At 42.9% G+C, this 19,680-nt stretch overlaps 1 protein-coding gene across 1 annotated transcript in view; it reads right to left on the bottom strand.

The window, feature by feature from the left end:
* Positions 1-277: 277 nt before the first annotated feature.
* The window catches only part of STX11 (syntaxin 11), a 29,763-nt gene continuing 10,360 nt past the window's right edge, over positions 278-19,680 (bottom strand). The window contains exon 2 of the mRNA XM_081141494.1: positions 278-3,459. Within this exon, the coding sequence (XP_080997620.1) occupies positions 2,591-3,454 (864 nt within the window). The 5' untranslated portion in view covers positions 3,455-3,459 and the 3' untranslated portion in view covers positions 278-2,590. The remainder of the gene's footprint in view (positions 3,460-19,680) is intronic.

Here is a 19,680-nt window from a genome sequence, read left to right as displayed (position 1 = left end):
GGGAAAACAGAGCAGGATATGGGAAAAGCCAACCACCTATTGTGTCCGGGCCTCCACAGCTGAACTCCTTCTGGGCTTTGTGACTCACAGCTTGGGAAGAATCGGGGGAAAGCACTTGCCAAATTGAGCAGAACAGCTGCTTCCTGCTTAACGTTTTTGAATGGAACATTTAATTTCTTTTCCAGAACATGTTTGGATATAAGAAGGAATAGAAATGACACCGTGAAAAATAGTTTTTTTCATTATAGAAAAAAAAGCCCTCATAGTCAAAGAAAATAGGGTCTTGGTTTCTTTATTCCACTTTATGAAAGACTTAACAGAACAGTGTTTATTTTTCCTCAGAAGTTAATAACTACTCATTTACTCAAGTCAGTAACAACTCTGTCTACGAGAAGGTTATTTAATAACAATAACAAACACATAAGCGCTGAGCATATGCCAGGCGCTTTCTAAGGGCTTTTATAGATTTAGTCATTTACTTCTTAAAACCTATGAGGTAGGTCCTAGTATATCCATTTTACAGATGAGGAAACTGAGGCACAGAGAGGTTAAGGAGCATCCCAAGTCATACAGCTAGCAAGAGAGTGGGGCCCTGAATCTGTGTTCTTAGCCACTGCCACTCCCAGGTGGTTACTAAAAAGCAGAAAGAAAAATTCTCTCCTTTTCCTAGGCAAGAGTTAATCTCTTAGTATATTAAAGTGCAGTTTTTACCTAATTCTTCAATGTGAAATATGGGAAATTCAAAAATACACAGAGCCTGCAAACTCGTTCACTTTTATGAATGGTTCTAAGCAAAGAAAATGCTTTATGGGCGTAAGCAAGTCAAATGCATGATTTATTCTCTCTAGTGGAAACTAGCTGGTGGTCTGTATGTACAGTATCTCTTCTCTTCTATGAAAGACATAGCAACGGAGCTGTATGAAGACTTATTTTGGGGGGAAAGGGAATTAGGCCAACTTAGGTCAAAGGTGAAACATCCCTGGAGTGAGCTGAGAAAGAAATCGGGAGAAATATGAGAAGAACCCGATGGGACTTGGTTTCCACAATTCTCATATTTAACCATGAAATTAAAATTAGGTGCAGGGCTAGGTTTTCACGGTCCTAAGCAGTTTAGTCAGTGAGTTACAGAGTTCACACACTGTTCTTTCTACTCCTTTTAAAACTTCACTGTCTGAAGGACCTGAGAATTATGACAGCCGAATACATTCTCATTTATTAAATAATGAGTAGAAAGAGTTCAGAGTTGACTCCGGAGAAAGACAGGAAACATGGTAAATGTGGGTAAGGACATTCCAGCGTTTTCCATTGAAAGCAAATCTCTAAAGCATGATGATTTTGCTAAACTATTGTAACTCAGGAGAGAAAGGAAGACACACCCCCATGTGAATTCTTTTTCATTTTTTTTCTTTGCTATCCAGATGTTGCAACTTTCAGCAGCTAGAATTATTTTTAACACAATTGAAAAAGTAAACTAAGACAAATACATAAAAGGGGTATTTATAATGCAATATTTATTAAACTACCTTAAAAAGAATTATTTTAATTTAAATTACATTGTTTAAATACATGAAAGGAATGGTCCACAGTAAAAACAAAAGTAATATTTGCAAGGATGTTATTTTATTATCTCTACTTCTGCATGCACTTCCAGCTGTTGACATCTGTCTTTATCACCATAACTGACACAGAGTTGCTCAAGATAAAATTTCAATCCAAACTGGACTGGAAATGCAGATGGAAGTGAGATTAAAGTCAAGACAACCAACACCAATAACCAGGAAACGTGTTTTTCTTGATATTTATAGTCTACATTTACAAAAGTAAAGTGAAAACCAATTAGTCATTATATGTATGCATTAGTGAACATTAATCCTTCACATTGACATGTGTGTCCGTGCATGTGTAACAATCAAGTAAAAAAGATACATTTAAATTATTTTTATTTATGAAAAATATATAAACTGTGACTGACAACACACCTCCAGTTGAGTACCCTGTTCAATACTCAGTGCTTAAAAATATTTGGGGAAAAACCCCCAAACTCTATCCCGACGGAAGAGAGAAAAGAGCGAGTGTTCGACGTGATTTTAACAAGCGCGGCGGTGAGCGGAGCGGACGCGCCTGGGCGGGGAGCGCACGGCCTGTGCGGGACGGAGCCTCAGAAACGAGCGGCTGGGGATCGAGCGGAACCAAGGGACTGCGGGGCAGGGTCAGAAACGAGTTTGCTTCATGAGTTCAGGCCCTTAGCCAATGCGGGGCTGACTTCCCCCTGCGGTTTCACTGCAAAACACGGCTGGGGACACGGACCCTACAACACCCTGCAGCGGTCGGCGCCTGACTCGGCTTCCGTGGGGGGGGGGGGGCCCGGCGGCAGCGCGCCCCGCGAAGCCCTCGCACAGCTGCGGGGGCCTCCTCTGCGCTCCCCGAAGAAACATCGACGGCACCGCCGACCGCCCCCGCATGGGCTGGGCTGGAAGTCTGGGACCTCGAGTTTCCTCTTCCTCTAAAGACCGAGGTCCCCCAGCGTTGGGGCGGCTCGGCCCCGGGGGGGGGGGGGGGCGAGCTTGGCCAGCGCGCTCCCGCGGCGAGGCTAGTTGAGGCAGGGACAGCAGCAGCAGCAGACGGCCCTGCAGGGGTTCTTCTTCTTGTACTGCACGGCCTTGCGCACCTGCGCCTTGGCCTGGCCCGTGTAGTCCAGCGTCTTCTCCACGTTGAGCTCGATGACGTTCAGGGTGTCGGCCTGCTCCTCCACCAGCAGGGCCATCTGCAGGAAGAGCTCGTGCACGTCGCGGATGCGGCTCTCCAGCCGCAGCAGCTCGCGGTGGCGGCTCTCAATCTCGTTGAGCGCCGCCCGCGCGCCCTTCACGTCGGCCAGCAGGTTCTCGGAGAACACGTCCCACTTGCCCTGCTCGAACATGTCCTCGATCTGGTCGCCCGAGACGTCCTTGCCCATGATCTCCAGCTGGCGCTGGATGCGGATCTTGCAGTTGTCGCGCTGCTTCATCTCGGCCAGGTTGTACTCGTGCATGGCGCGCTGGAAGCCGCGCGTGAGCGCGCTGTACTGCGCGCGCGAGATGCGCGCCACCGCCGAGTCGGGGCCGTGCTGCGCCTCGGCCGCCTCGCTCAGCGCCTTCATGGCGCGCAGCTTGCGGTGGACGCTCTCGCCGCGGGCCTTGATGTCCTTGGCGATGGAGTTGGTGTCGCGCTTGATGCTGCTGAGGCGCCGCATGGACGTGAGGAAGCGGGCGTTCTGCTTGCCCAGGCGCTTCACGTCCACCATCAGCTGCTGGTTCTCGTCCTGGAGAACCCTGATGTCTCGGTACAAGGACTCCAGGATGTGGTCCATCTCGAACACGATGTCCTCGTGGGGCGAGTCGAAGTCATCGTCCCCGTCTGGGAACTGCTGGTCGTACTGCTTGGTTACCTCCAGAAGCTCTGCCAGCCGGTCCTTCATTTTGCCTGCAAGTAGAGACACCGGCGTTAAATTCCTGTAGTGAGGGGCGAATGTGCGCACCCACGGAGCTGGAGCTGAAAGGCAAGCAGCGTCCTGCCCGGCCGCTGGGGCTCAGTCGCTGGGCGTCATCCCCTGCACGGAGAGGTGGCCGCTGGATTCCCAGGAAGGGCACAGGCCACGGTTGCACCGATGCTTCTCCCTTCCTCTCTCTCTAAAACTCAATTTAAAAAACCTTTTAAAAAAAATAAACGAACATTCTGCCCAGCACTCCCAATGCTTTATTCCTGGGTATAATACATGCGCTAGAAGGAGCTAAAAGTTCTGTGACATTTTGCTTACAAGTAAAGGATTAATGTGCCTGAGTCACGAACACGGTTGTATTTTAGAGCCTGCAGGCCTCAGTATTACAGGTGCCCAGGATTCAATCAGCATTGAAAACTGTAGATTTCATTTGGAACCAGTATTGTTCTTGATTTTAAGTTCTCCAATAATGGCAAATCAAAACAAACACAGAAAAAGGAAAAATAGGAGGGAAATACTTGCAAAGATCCTGATTTTTAATAAAGAGAGTCAATTTACAAGATTTTGGGGCCAAGTCTAAATGTCTACTTCGTGTCCATTTCAGCACCAGCTAGCATCTCAGTCCTGTGCATCATAACAATTCTTCAAACAGTGACCATATAAATCATGGCTTAAATATGTTTTTCTTTTAAAAATGTTGTAAAAGTAAAACGTGCCTTAAGTAAAAAAACAGCAAAATAGACAAAGACAAAAATCTAATAAGGAAGTAAAAACTTTGGAAGTTGCCATTTCCTTGTCCCTCTGTCCAATGTCATTGACACATACTTCAGTTTGTGTGCCTGTTCAATACCCAGTGCTTACAAATGTCTGAGGCAGAAAACCAAGATATATTCTAGTGGAAGATATTAAAAGTAAAGGAGCTAAGGAAATAGTTAAGTGTTTAATGTGATTTTAATTAGTAGGAGAGGTGAGCAGAAATAAGATATCTATTTAGGCAGGAATCACATAGCACAAGCCACATAAAGAATCAGTAATGAAAGACGAATGGTTTTCCCCAAGGTCTCTAGTAGTAAGCATCATTAACAAAGCTGCTTTATTTTTTAAAAGTACATGGAACATGGAAAATTTCAATCATACACAAGCTTAGTAGCAATAATAAAACCTATTCCCATTTATCAATCACGCAGCAGCAACATTTGCCCATTTCTAATGGCTTTTTGAAACAAGTTGGCAGCTCAAGTAGCATTTCCATGTTTTTATAAGGGTGGTTGTGAGCATTTCCCTGCTTGGCAAGGCAAAATAATCTTCTCTATGTCCATATTTGTTCCATTAGAATATCAGGTGCTTACATGGGGCCAGTAAACAATTTCTAGGCACTTTTCGTGTGACACCCTCTTTAATCTTCATAGAGACTCCATGAAGTAGGCATTGTCATCATCAGAGCTGGTAAACTGAGCACAGGATGATTAAAGACCTTACCCAAGGTCACCAGTAGGTGAACATTCGGGCTCCAGAGTACCCCACTTAACCACCATACGCAACTATCTTCAGCAAATGTACCAAAGGTGAGTCATGAAAGACTATACTATTAAACAAGGAAATGTTCCATCTGGAGCCTCTTGGGAGGGGCTCCAGTGTAGGCTGAGGCTGGGCCCCTTGTGGTTGCGCTTGGAACCGCTTGGTGGGAGCTACAAAGCAAGCCGAGGCCAGCTGCCACATGTACCAGGCTTGTGGCTGCTTGGGAAAGGCCACAGTTTGAGCTGCGGCTGGCTGCCACTTGTGTTGGCCATGGAGCTGCTTGGGAAAGACTGTGCTGTGAGCCAAGGCTGGCCTCCGCCTATGTGGAGGGTGAGTAGCGTACTTGGTGTTAACTCTGGCCAGGGCAAGCAGGTTGGGCAGGGGAGGACCACTGAAGAATGCCATGCCAGGACAAATGGTGTTAGCTAGCTAGTATGCAGTTGAGCTGTATCCACCTGTTTAAGTTAGCATCCAATTTATTCTACTATGCAAGGGGCAGATGGGAGAGAGAATGGGTAAATGTTGATGAACAAGGCAAGAAAAGGTGATACATGCCTTCCTTGCATCTTGGCCAAGACTTAGGAGGCACTACAATGGAAGGAAATGGGTAGTTAAGAGACAGTGCCACACACCAGAACATTAGGGATCTGCTTATTGATCTTCCACTAGTCTTAACAGCTCCCATGCTCTGTATTTCTCTCCTAAAGCCATGAATCGTCTCATTCATAACATGAAGAGCAAAGCATACTTCAATCATATAGAAAATGGCCTTGGGTGATGTTCAGAGACAGTCGTTCTTTCTCAAGACCTAACAACCATAAAGTCATGGGTCCTAAATAAGGTGAAGGCCTAAACATATTTGAAGGCACATTCCATAACCTGGTAAGGAGAGAGAAAGGAGCAGTGTGTGGAATTAAAGATTCTCTATGGAGGTGTAGGTAAGAAAGTAGCTTTCACCTTGCCTTCCTGGCCACCTTTCCTGGCCCAGTCCAGCCCCAGATGAGTTGGTCCCATTGACCTAGAAAGTCTCCTGGTTGCCAAGAAGCAAGCATTAGGGAAACTACAACACAAAGTCAGCCAAGAGGCTGCTGTTTCTAAGAATGTCCCCCGAAAGAGTCAGATATATTCCTTGCTGCAGCTATATCAAAATATAGAAGTAGGCAGAGAAAGAACATCAAATTAACCTACACAACCTGTAGGTTCACTCTGCACGGTGAGATTCTAAAATGGGAACTATGATAACTTAGAAAAATTGAACAATTCTATTGACCTTCCTATCTCACTGTGATAAAGAGTAATGTAATAAACTTGAGTAAACTGTGTTCATAAAGTTGCTAAAATAAACCCCGCTTTGATTCACACAGAGATGAATATTCAAAAGAAAATTTAGAACCAACTACCAGAAATCTGCCTCTGCTTTCCAATTCCCTTTTCAGGCATGCATGTCGTCTGTCCTGACAACTAGACCCCGCAGGGAAGGAAGGGCACACTGCACGGCCCTTCTCTCATTGGGCAATGAGATTTCCTGTAAGAGAAAATGTAAAAACAGACAAATGGTGGTAGCTCGTGGCTCTCAGACTTCAGGAAGCAACAGCATCTTCTGGGCAGCTGCAAACATTACAGATGTCTGGGCCCTTTAGAGCTTCTGATTCAGTGGGTCTAGGATGATCTCCTGGTGATTCAAATGCACACCGAAATTTGTGACCCACTTCACAGATACTTATTGTGGCAGCTTCTTATTTACAAACACCATGCAGTTCCAGACAACTGATAGTAGTCCCCAGGTTAGGGCCAACTTGATGAGCAAACAATTGACAGGGGAAGATTCACAAAGATAGGGAAAGAGAGGTTCAGAAAGCAGCTTTGTACCTACTTCAGAAGACCAATGAGTGGGGGTGATAACTACATAAATAACCCAAACCTGGGTCGATCTTTATTTACAAAGATCGACCATGAAAGTCACTGTTCCCTAATTGTTTCCAAGGGAACCAGGTATAAACACAATACATAGACATATCTCTGATCATAAGAGAGGCTTTGCACCTCTGTACCTTAAGGCAAACAAGGAAAAAATGTAAATATAGTTATGAACTGAATTGTACCCCTCACCCCCCAAATTCATGTTGAAGCCCTAACCCCAGTAACTCAGAATGTAATGGTGTTTAGAGATAAAATCTTTGAAGAGAGAATTAAATTAAAAGGAGTTCTTTATATAATGCATACATTAATATGCATTAAGCAATAGATGCCTTAAGCGAGTTTTTCCTACTACCAGGAAACAAAACCTTTCCCTTGTTTCACAGCAACATATTAAAGTATTTTTACAAGTCATAAGAAACTTCAGACATGGGGATACACAATGCAGAGCAGGGCAATGTGTAAGTCACGTGAAGTTTCTTATAGAGATGAACTTATAGAATTACAAGAGGGAAACAAATCCAAAAACATGGAAGGGCCTTCTTTTTGTAGTTAGGACAAAGAAATCTATTGGAGACTACTCCTCTGTAATATGAGTTCAGAAGGCTTAAGACTTTTGTTTCCTTTAGGAAATAAAGTACACATTTACACACACACACACACACACACACCATTAGTGAAACTAAAGAGATCTTGCTCCAAGATATACTCTCCCCGTGAGGACTTTCGAGCAATGTCTCCCCTACCTCAGTAATGAAGTTACCATGTTCTGATTTTCAGATTTTATCATCTATCTCTCCTATGTCCTGATTTTGTTCCAATTTTTAAAGTCTTGTTAAAAGAAAATGATGATTACAAATCAGAATGTCTTTATGCCCAGGTTCACCACTGGTCCATCTGGCACCTTAATGAGCCTTTGTCTAGGGGCCATATGACATCTTTGTGAAAGCCAGAGGGCTGGGTGGATGCACTCCTGCACAGAGCCTGGTGAACTGGGCCTAGATGGCTCTCCAGACCCTCTCAGCCATGCGGCCAGGCACCCTTGTGCTGGCACAACATGCACAGCCCCCTGTAGTCACCCTGAATACACCTTTCTCCACCACCTCATCCAGTCCCTGTGGCCCAACCATCACCACAAATATCTGGTAGGGGCCAGGAAATCCCCACAGGTTCCGTGTCACAATAATTAAGTGGTTACTTTTTAGGACATGCCATAGTAATACAACCTTTAAAGGGCAAGTGTACTTTCCCCAACAGTTGGATTCTGGTCCATAAATAAATGACAAATTTCATTCAACTGAGTAAAATCTGGTGATCTCCATTTTGTGATTTTAAAAAATGACACATCTAAAAGGAAAAAAAGCATTCTTTGAATCTCTAAAAATTATAGGCTAAAAAAAAGGTCTTTTCTTGCTGCTCTATAGTGAATTAAAAACCAAAACCAAAAACTTGTGTTGGATCTAAAGTGTGTTGGCAAGAACACATATAATAGTTTAATTTCTTGGGGTTTACTCAAAATGCAACTTGAGAATTTGAAGAGTGTTCATTGAGGTGGATTGTAATTATAAAAGCACGAAGACAGAAGGAATAATTTTTAAAAATGTGTCTTGTTTCCTCTCTCTTCTAAAGCAAAAAGCAGGAAGAAGGTCCTCCAAAGCATTTGGGGGAGCACCTAATCTAAGAGCAGCCTCCACTTTTCAATCCCTTTTACTCATTTGTTGCTCCCTGACACTTTCACTTTTCGGCCCCCTCAATCAGAATTTTCTGCCAATGTCTCAAAAGAAGAAGGAAGTTCAATACCCATAGTTAATAAACAGCCAGTGGGCAGCCGGGATTTTACTTATAGCAACATGCTTTTGGATGCATTCTGCAGAAATGCACTATAAATCGAAGCAGCTGTTCCAGTACTTGACCCATACATTCTGCTCTACAGCTAAGTGCCGTGCAGCCCCTATTTGGGAAATTAGCCTCATGTCATTTTATAGGTGAGGACATTTGAGGCCTAATGAGTTTAAACAACTTGCCTAAAGTCCCACAGTTAATAAATGTGAAGCTGAGCTGTGAATCCAGAAAGTCTAATGTGAGAGCCCATCTGTAAATCACAAAGCTATGCTAGCTTCTTTTCCTGAACCTTCCTAAAAAAAGGTTCCTGAAGTCTTTCATCTTACAGGGAACTTATTACCGTCTAAGTCCATTCAAGCTGCTGTAACAACATACCACAGATCGGGCAGCTTAGAAACAGAAATTTATTTCTCACATTTCTTGAGGCTGGAAGTCTGAGATCAAGGGTGCCGGCATGGTCAGGTTCTGTGTCACCTAGTGAGGACCCGCTTCCTGGTTCATAAATGTCCATCTTCTTCACGTGTCCTCACGTGGCAGAAGAGGCAAGCAAGCTCTTGGGGCCTCTTTTATAAGGACACTAATCCCACTTGGGAGGGCTCTACCCTCATGACCTATCATTTCCCAAAGACCCTACCTCCCGATACCATCACCTGGGGGGTTGGGGTGGCTGTGGACCAGTGGTTGCTATTTGTATCCTGTCCATGTGCCTTTGTTTCACATATTTTAGTTATCGTTGCCCTATTTCACAATTTATGTTGAGTGTGTGTGAGAGCATTTATTTCTAGTCCACTGTCTCAGGATGAAGAGGCTGCACATCTAAAGAGCTGTGTCTGAGGTGTCCCATCTGGATCCAGAATGATGCAAATCATGGATAAGCCTCTGGACTTAGAGGCTGATCCCATGACGGGATAGGACGAGACTTCTGGGAACACTAGGATGAGGGTCAGCATATTTTTCTTATAAGAGAAATGTGAATAAATTTTGCCAGAGGCAGAGTATACTTGATTACAAAAAGAATAACCAGAAATTCTTAGTAGTACCTCTGATCAACAAGTTGTGCCAGTTACCCTACCCTTTGACGCTGGGTTTGGCCATGAGACTTGCTTTGACCAAGAGGATGGTAGCAAACATGATACAAGCAGAGGCTTGAACAGCACCAGCACATCTGGGCTTGCCCTCTCTTCCTAGTGGGAACACTGGAACTGCGACGGGAGGAAGCTCAGGCCAGCCTCCTGGGGGGTGACAGCCACAGGCGAAGAGAGGCCAGCACCCAAGCGACCCACCGCTGCAGCTGTTTGACTGAGCCCAGAGGAACCGAGAGAAAGGACCGCCCGGCGTTTACTCTCTGCCGCATACTGTTGTAGAAGCTCCATATGAATTATCTCACTTAATCCTCATGACCAGGAGAAATAACATCATGACTTGGGGGGGGTTTGTTATACTGACAAAGCTGATACACCCCCTTGAGGTTAGGTTACTGTATTCCCCATACTGTGTGTTCTTTAAGGAGAACCTAGGAGAATGGCTTGGGTCATGGATAAATCATAATTTTGGAAAGTAAACAAAAGTTAATTGCTACAATCTTAAAACACAAACATAAGCAGCATATGTGTCACCCACTTTATGATCACAGCCTAATCACAGATCTTGATTCTGATGCAGTGTTATGTTTACAGTCCCCTACCCATGTTGTACACAAATGTTACAATAAAGCATACACAGAAAGGGAGCCTCTGTTTCTTAACAGGTCTGAGGACAGCCTTCCTTTCCTTTTGAGGATTGTGGTCATAACCAAGGCAAGAAATAAAAAAAGACGCTCTCACAGCCAGGCAGGCGCTGCAGGGGCTCTGCAGACAGTGTTAGAGAAAGCAGTGTGCAAAGCAGTGTGCGAAACAGGAGGCCTTGGGCAGCGGGGCAGGACAGCACAGAGACACCGGCAGCTTCAACCTTGGCTGAGTTTCAGTCTGATAAAGCTTCTGAAAACTGGAAGAGCCAGTTTTGAAGTGAAGGTGGATAGTTCTAAGTGTATCACAAGTCTACAGTTCAGATCCCCAAAATAAAGAACACCAGGCTAGCGAAATGCAACTTCCAAACACCGCTCCACTGCCAGGCTCCAAACCTTCCTTCGTCATCCAAGACCGGACCGCGCCTGTTTCTTGCTACTATTCTAAAGAGAATACGAATTAGTGGAATGTGAATTAAGTTGCTAAGAAGTTGATTATGGCCCTTTTAATCGTTCAGAAAGTGAAAGGCAAGCAGGATACTTCTTATCAGAGTCGTAGACTCCGCTCAGAATTCCCCATCTACTCAGGGAACTGGAAGAGAGTGGCCAAGTGCTGAGTCCGGGGAGATACTCAAATCCCAGCTCTGCCGCCCCGGACCCGGCCTGGGCTTCCTCGCTGGTTTCAGGGTTCCACAGTCAGAGAGGCCAGTTCCTAATGGATGAGTGCTTTTCAAACCTCTGCTTGTCACACTTCTCTGTAATCACCTTCTCTGCCCTTCCTCTTCCCCATGTATAATACCTACCGCTTAGGATGGGGGAGAGAATTCAGTGAGATAATCCACGCGGAGCTCTTAGAACAGTGCCCGACAGAGCAAGCGCTCTGTATACACGGCCCATCACCGTCTGTTCTGGGATTCTCACTCGCTCAGAAGACTAATGCGGATCCAGGAACTATTGTATAAATAGCGCATTTGCTAATTAATATACTACTAGCAGTTTATTACCCGTCTCATCTACAAGCACAAGTGAACACTAACACCTGTGCATTACTATATTATTTGGGGTTTTAAATTACTTTTGTTCTAATTCTGTTACTGTAAAATCTCTCTTTTGCTGAGTATGAAAGCAACCCATGATCTCTGGAAAAAAATAAAAAGGAGGGAGAAGAAGATGAAATTAAATGATACAGAATGGTTTTACATAAAAAGCAAAAATTTCACATGATCTAATACTACTATATACATTAACTATGTAAATTAACCAATGACCACGTCTGTTATATATTCTTCTGGATGCTTTTCTATCCTAAGGTTTGTGAATTCTTAAGAGACAGTATTCAGAAGGCCTGACCCTGATAACGTGAAATATAGAACGTTTCCTGGTAAACCACAGGAGTTCTCTGGCATTTCTCCTGGTAGGGGCATCTCAGGGATGCGGGGCCATGGGACAGGTCCCCTGTACTTTCCCACCACCGACATTTGTGCGCAGGTGAAATCAGGTACCAGGGAGCATCAGAGGGAACCTGGAATGCGAAAGGGAATTTTAAACTGGAAGGGAATCTTCGTGTTTTACTTTTATGTTTAAGGATCTCAAGGTGGTTTCCCCAATTCCACATGTCCCAGGGATTGTGAGAGTCTGGAGGTCCCTAGGCCAGCCTGAGGACAGCTGTCTTCAAGGCTTAGTGTTTATAAAGTCAGTGCCTAGGGTTTCTCTGGGGAGCAGGTTGACAATTTTAATTCAATAAGCACCCGTTGAACATTTCCCTCATCAATGTCTCACAAAGGTAAGCCCCATTCCCCACCCCACCCCACTAGTTAGATTTTGCTGTTGGGGGGGGGGAGGGTTGTTTTGTTTTCTAGTCAGACACAGGGAGATACAGGGAAGAAGTCTTGCTCCTCAGTTAACTGACATGGTTCCCAAAAGCAAACCTGGTGCCGGAAAAGGTGCTGTCACTCAAGAACCACGTGCAGATCATAGGATCTAAAATGACCCTGAAAACCAAACAACTATTCTACGGTCAGCTTCTACCTTATTCCTGTAACTCAAGGGACAGAATACTAATGCCCTATATTCACTCAGAACCTCAGGAAAGCATGAGTTGTTAATGCCTTGTATTTACTCTATAAAAGAGGGCCTCTGCTTGTCACACTTCTCTGTAATCACCTTCTCTGTCCCTTCTCTTCCCCATGTATAATACCTACTGCTTTGGATGGGGGAGAGAATTCATAATGAATTCTCATAATGAAAATTATCATAATGAAAATTTTTATTTCAAAGTGAATATCTCATGAATGTGGTTTGGTGATGCAGGAAGATCCTGAAGCCCCCCCCCCCACACACACCCCAAATCTACAACTACACATGAATCAGTTCCATCTGAAAAAGACCTGACAGCTATCTGAACAGCTCCCCTCCAACATAGGATAAAAGGGCCACAATGACATGTGTAGGTGAGGCAGAGATGTGGTCTTGCCCACCCCACCCCCCATGGGATGACCCACAATTAAGGAGGGCCCTCAAAACACCCAGCTTTGAAAAGCAACGGGGCTTACAGCCAGGAGACCCAGAAGGCGGTGGGGAATGGAAATTCCTCCCTCCAAGGGTTGGCACACAGACTCACTCAGGCCAGGACCCGTGCAAAAGCAGCAGTTTAAAAAGAGCCTAGATAGGGGAAGGAAATTCATTAGCTGATCTTTTGGTTTTGTGCATTTTATTTAAAGATTCAGGCCACGGAATATCTGTAACTTAAATCCCTTGCATCTACTATATGCATGTATCCCAGAGGAAACAGGAAGTAGTGCTAGACAGAAAATGCGTTTTCGTGACTTCCTTAAAAAATCCTCAGTTATCTCCTCTTTTTTACATTAGGGTTGTAGCTAAAGAGATCATCAACAGGAGACGCTCCTGTGGCCTGTTGACTTGGCACCTCCACTTCCCGCCTTATTCTATATTCTGTATTCTTTCGAGCACAGCGGGCTATTACTCTGATCCTCCGATGACCTGTGGAAGTCTTCCCACTCCAGGAAATGGGACCTTTCTGAGTTTCTTGAAAGTCTTCAGTCGACTATGACCGTCATGTACACTGGGTGCACTTCTGGAGGCAGGGTTACTGCCCACCAGTGATCACCCAGCCCTGGAGGCGGCTCACCATCCTGCAGCCTGGCACTGTTACATGGCTCTTCTTTAGTTAACTAGAGTAATTCTTTCTTGATCTCACATTTCTTCCCAATTTCATTTTCTTGAGATATTTCTTTATTTTCTGGTATTGTTTCATCATTAAAAGAGCCATTTGTTACTATATCCAATCTGGGCATTTTTCTGATTCTGACTTCTTTATCCAACAAGTATTTAGTGAGTACCTACTATGTTCCCAGCAATACAAGAGGATGACATTAGCTCAGTGAGCAAAGCGGACATGGTCTCAGTCCCTCAAAATATATTAGTTAGATAAGGAAAAAAAAAAGCTTATAGAGAGCATTTTTAAAGAAAGAAATGAAAATTTCAGAAATGTGAAAGAATTCTGAAATATTTAAAACAGAGACATAGCTAAAACCAAAACTGACTTATGCAGCTTCCTGATCTCAACACACTTAAAGACAAAACTATCAAGAAAATAAGGGAACTACACCTTCAGTTTTCTGTGTAATTACAAAAATTTCTTAATTTTAGTAACTGGTGTCACCTATGACACAAAGACATAATAACTTAGTGTTTAAAAGAGGCTGCAAAGCCGAATAAACCTGCACTGGGCTCCCAGCTCTGAGCAAACTGGAGTAACCGTCAACCGCAAGGGTGCTGGGCCAGGTGCCTGGCGCAGAGGGAGTGAATTCTCAACCCCCGCAACCCTCCTGATTTTACTCACGGTGGTAAACAGACACACGCTCCGTAACATCAGCGAGGAAATCTGCAGGTGATGGTTATTCCCTTTTTACTTACTGCCCTCAGTCTGTCCTGGCCGCAATAAACGCCACCATGGCCATCCTATCCTGCCTTCCTCCCAGACACACCCTCCAACCAGACATGCCTCAGCCTCCCCGACCACACTCAGGCTTGCCCAAATTCAGACATCCCAGTGCTGTGGTCCAGCCTCTGCTTTTTAAGGCAGCACATTTCAGCGAGTATGTGTACTCTTATATGCTGGTAGCCTAAGATACTACTCAATCCAGAAAACACACTTGTGGCAAAGTGAACATTACTTTTGCTCCCTTTCAAAATCCCACTAGAGGAACTTTCAAAAAGGCATGTGCGGGTAAGGACAAAGAACAGGAGACAAGAGAGCGGCAACGAAATTGTGGAAGCTGTAAAGCAAATGGACAAATGATAATTAGCCTGCAGAGATAAGAAAGCTGAATCCTAAGCGAACAGTGGAAAAGGCCAAGAAACAACCTAAGTTGCATCATAAAATAAATACCCAAAGGCTCTGAAATCAGAGATGAAGGCTGAGTACCTACGGAAAAGAAGGTGATAGTGGGGTGACAACAAATAGGATTTGGTTAGAAGCCTTTTTTTTTCAAATTTTTATTGTTGAAAGTATTACATATGTCCCTTTTTCCCCCTGTTAATCTCCTCCATCCCGCATCCACTCCACCCCCAGGCCTTCCCCATACCAATGTCTGTGTCCATAGGTTATGCATGTAAGTTCTTTGATTAATCTCTCCCCACCCACTCCCCCATCCCCACCCTCCCTCTGAGATCCCTCAAAAGCTGTGGGACATTTACACCATGGAATACTATGCAGCTGTAAAAAAGAAGGATCTCTTACCCTTTGGGACAGCTTGGAGGGGACTGGAGAGTATTATGCTAAGCAAAATAAGCCAGTCAGAGAAAGACAAGCACCACATGATCTCACTCATACGTGGAATGTAATAAACAAAATAAACTCATGAACAAAACAGATCCAAGGACATAGAAGCATGGAGAAGCCGCTTAAGAAGCCTTTTTAAGAAGTGAGAATATCCACCATCCCCTGTCCTACCCTGGCAGGAGGGTAGAGAGGCTAGACTCTGAATCTAGACTGGGCTAGAGATACCCAACTGAAAGGGGTTGGGTTAAGTGAATGATTTTAAGGAATGCTGGGCCTCCAAGCCCTCTTCCTTCATCTACTGTCCAACACACTGACCTATATCCTATAGGCAGGAGAATGGACGATCTTTTTCCATAAAGTAGAATGGAAAAAAGAAAGAAAAGAGAGTCAAAAATAACAGAAAATGTAAGAAACTTAGAGGTCTAGTCCTTTAAGTTCAAATTCTGAATAACAGGAATTCCTGTTATTCAGAGGGAGGACATCATAGAAGCTTAGAGAGAGAGAGAGACAGAGACAGAGAAGAAAGGGAAGAGAGACAGAGAGACAGAGGAGAGACATATCACCTACAGAGCACAGGCAAACTCTTTGGACTTCTAAATAGCAACAGTGGATGTGGGGGAAGCCCCAGCAGACATGAACACTTATCATAAGACAATAATTAAAAGATTGATATTTTTAGAAACATAAAAATTAGATAAATGGACATTAATAAAATACTGAGAAACAGAGCAATTCTATATAAAATGTTAGTATATGAAGAAGCAGCCAATAAAAAATAATAGGGGAGAAAAAAATTTAAGTGACCAGGCTGGTACAAGCAAATAGACAAATTCTAATTTATCTCTAATCCTTACCGTAGATCCCATAATATGCCTCAGGGATATCAAAGAATTAAAACTGAAAAATGAATAACAGAAACACTAATTGAAAGTAAAGCTAAATAGTTATCAGTACTCTAGGATAATGGTAACTTTCTATGAGATTTTAGACTGGAAAATTTTCAAAGGAAAGATAACCAAATTTGAGTAAATAAGATTTGAAATCTCTGTGCAATAAGAAGAATAACAAATATTAAGAATTAAAGCAAGGCACTGGAAGAAAATTTTTTCACAAAACATAACAGACATTATATAGGCACTCAAAATGATGTGAAGAAACAATCCAACTGATAAGACAACATGACCATAAATTACTGAGCAAAATATATAGAAAGACAATTCATGGGAGACAAAATATGCTCAATAAAAATATAAAACAATACCCACTGTCTGCTATTTAGCAAAAAATATGAACTTAAAATAATACTTTTTAGGCTTATTAACTTAGCTAAAATGAGGGGGAAGTCAGATTTATCTATCCTTTAGTTACTAGACTAAATGGAAAGAACAAAGATTAAAATACTTATTGTGTGTTTATGCTGATATCTAGATATGTGACTTCTTAGATACAGTCAGAAAGGAGAAAATGTCCATAGCATTCCAAGTTTCAGCAAAGGAGTGATTAACAACTTGACAAATTTTCCAATTAAACAACAACAAAAACATGCTGATGAAACTGGATTTTCCTCTATCAACTCTTGATCTTTTCACATGAATTGACACTATTATCATTTTGATTCTTTAGGGAACAAGCTTCATCCTCTAAGGGGTTCCACAATTTTTAAAAGAAAACATTTCACTTAACCACCATAGCCTTTTATTAAAAATTCCAATTCTTAATGAAAATATAAAAGTTGAACTAACTTACAATTAACAAAATATTCAGCCGCATTCACAGTGGCTAAACTCATTACCTCAGTAATAAACCAAGCTCAAACTACACGAAATAGAGTGTATCCAGAGTTATTTCCCTTGCCATTCATATATTCCTTATATACAATATTTACAGTAAAAGCAAGACAAAAAAAATTGAACATAAATTAAGTTATACTTGAAATAAACCAAGGAACATGACAAAGCAAACAAGGAAAGATGCAATAAAACATGACAAATAGTCATTTGAAGACATCACATGTCTACTCAAAGTCACACTTCAAGCCTGAGTTTTATTTTCACTTGTACTATAATTTTTAATTCCACTTTTTTAGTATCAGTGTTGCTTTAAGATGCTGTATGGTGCTGACGTGTTTAAGTTGACTTGAATGAGACGCAGCAGAACACTGTATGCCTCCATCTACATCTAATACTTGCTGCTCCCTAATGACTTAACCCACCTTCCTGGAATCAGCCAAATAGGTGGTATTCTTAGTAACTAAAATAGACTTTTACAGGTTAAATATGTACATGTTAGCGCTTGGCATATTTGCCTTGTGATGTCAGGTTAAACAAGAAATAGGTTCTCAATAGAGAACCAAATGAATCACTTTCTCAGCCCAAGAATTGCCTCGTAATTCAGATACTATATGCCAGGTTATTTATGTAATAAGTGTAAATAAATTGCCGTAGAAGAGCTGCAGGAGATTCCAATATTAAAAATCAAGAAAACACAATACCTGCTCTCAACCAGCTTACAACTTAGAGGGAGAAATGAGCAGATACTGAAATAATAAAAGAGCAAGAACTGGCCAGAAAAAGAGAAAGAGGAATCCAGCATGAGCTTCTAGGCAGGGTGGAAGCTGCAAACCACCACCTAGTGCTCTGTCCTCTCGCACCCGGGCCACCAGAGAGAAGCGGAAAGGTGGGAAGTACAGACACTCACCTCTGAGCAAATGGGCTTCAAACTTGGACTGCAACAACGTAAAAGCAAATCTGCCAACACCCCCCTATGCCAGGATCATCAGATTCTTAAAATTCACTTTTAAAAAGCTGTGAGATCATCTCATGATTTTCAGAGCTTTAAGTTTATCTTCTTTTGCTGTTCATTACATATTATAACATGAACAAAGTAACTTTTAGCAATGGCACATTGAAGGAGACGCACAGAAATTTCCTGTTCCTTGCTATTTATTTTAATCAGTAAATGAAGAAGTCATTTTCTGGTCCTGTCTTCGCCAATGCATGTGCTCACACACTGGAGGCGTGTGTGCGCAGGCACACACATACACGCACACACACGCACACGCACGCACACACAGGATTGGTTAGTTTTGAACTGAACAGACCAAAAGATCTTCCTTCATTACAAAGTGGTCCAATGTCTTGTAACCAAAGCCAGCCTTCTAGCTTCTATTTTTATATAAATTATGTTTCATGAGAATGGGTAACTTTCTCTGACCTTATACTCACACTTTCCAGTGCTTTCTCTCTCCAAATACTCACCATATTCTATCAATTGCTTTACTGCCTGTCTTCTCTGTTTGCCCATAAACTCCATGGGGTCAGGTTCTGTACTTGTTTGTCATGCATCCCGGAGCATCCAGGATATAGGGAGCCTCGAATAAATATTTGTTGAATAACTATGTTTACCACAATGATTATTTCTTGCAATCATTTTTTATGAGCTAGGTCTCCTGTACTCAAAGATGAAAAAGATGGTCCTGGCCCTCAAGGCGCCCAACAGGCTGGTAGAGTTAAAAATGATAATACGTATAACAATAGAGAGACACAGGAGAGTACTTTCTGAGTCCAGTGGAGGGTGGTGAACTCAATCTGGGAGAGGGGAGGGAAGGCTTCTTAGAGAAGATAGTGTGTGAGCTGATTCTAAATAGTTTAACAGGAGTTAGATGAGCAAGGGGGGGGGAAGGTAAAACAAATATAGACACCCGAGCAAAGGCACAAAGCATTGCAGGAACTACAGAAATCTGATGTTTAAGGCAGGAACAAAAACATAACAAAAGGTCCTAGGAGTTTATCAGATCATTCTTTTTTTTTAATTAATTAATTTTTATTTTTTTAAATATGTCTTTATTGATTTCAGAGAGAGGAAGGGAGAGAGAGAGAGAGAAACATCAATGATGAGAGAGTCATTGATCGGCTGCCTCCTGCACAACACCCCCTACTGGGGATCGAGCCTGCAACCCGGGCATGTGCCCTGAACGGGAATAGAACCCCGATCTCCTGGATCCTAGGTCGATGCTCAACCGCTGAGCCACGCCAGCTGGGCTATTAGATTGTTCTTTAGGTGACTAGTATTTCCTGCAATGACCTGACTCAAAATCGGTAAGTTTAAAGTACTTTTCCTTTTAAAGAAAGAAAGTATTCCCTGTGTCAATAAATCAAATAACACATTTTCCGGTCATAGTTCTCTCTTTCACCCTGTTGGATGGTCATTTAAGATTTTAAGGCAGCACCTCAAAACTTCATCTGGCATAAGATTTCCTGACACCTAGAAAATGTACTGATTCCTATAATTCTCTGATTCCCCATCCCCCTAACTCCCCTTATCTAAAACTATTCAAGGTATTTGGCATCTCTCACCCAGGTATCTAAGTTATTAAAGGGCCCAGCCAGAGATATCTCCCTC

This window comes from Miniopterus schreibersii (assembly GCF_964146895.1).
Source record: "Miniopterus schreibersii genome assembly, chromosome: 6".
Taxonomy (NCBI): domain Eukaryota; kingdom Metazoa; phylum Chordata; class Mammalia; order Chiroptera; family Miniopteridae; genus Miniopterus; species Miniopterus schreibersii.
Note: the sequence above shows the minus strand (reverse complement) of the source record. Positions and strands in the feature narration are given on the sequence as shown.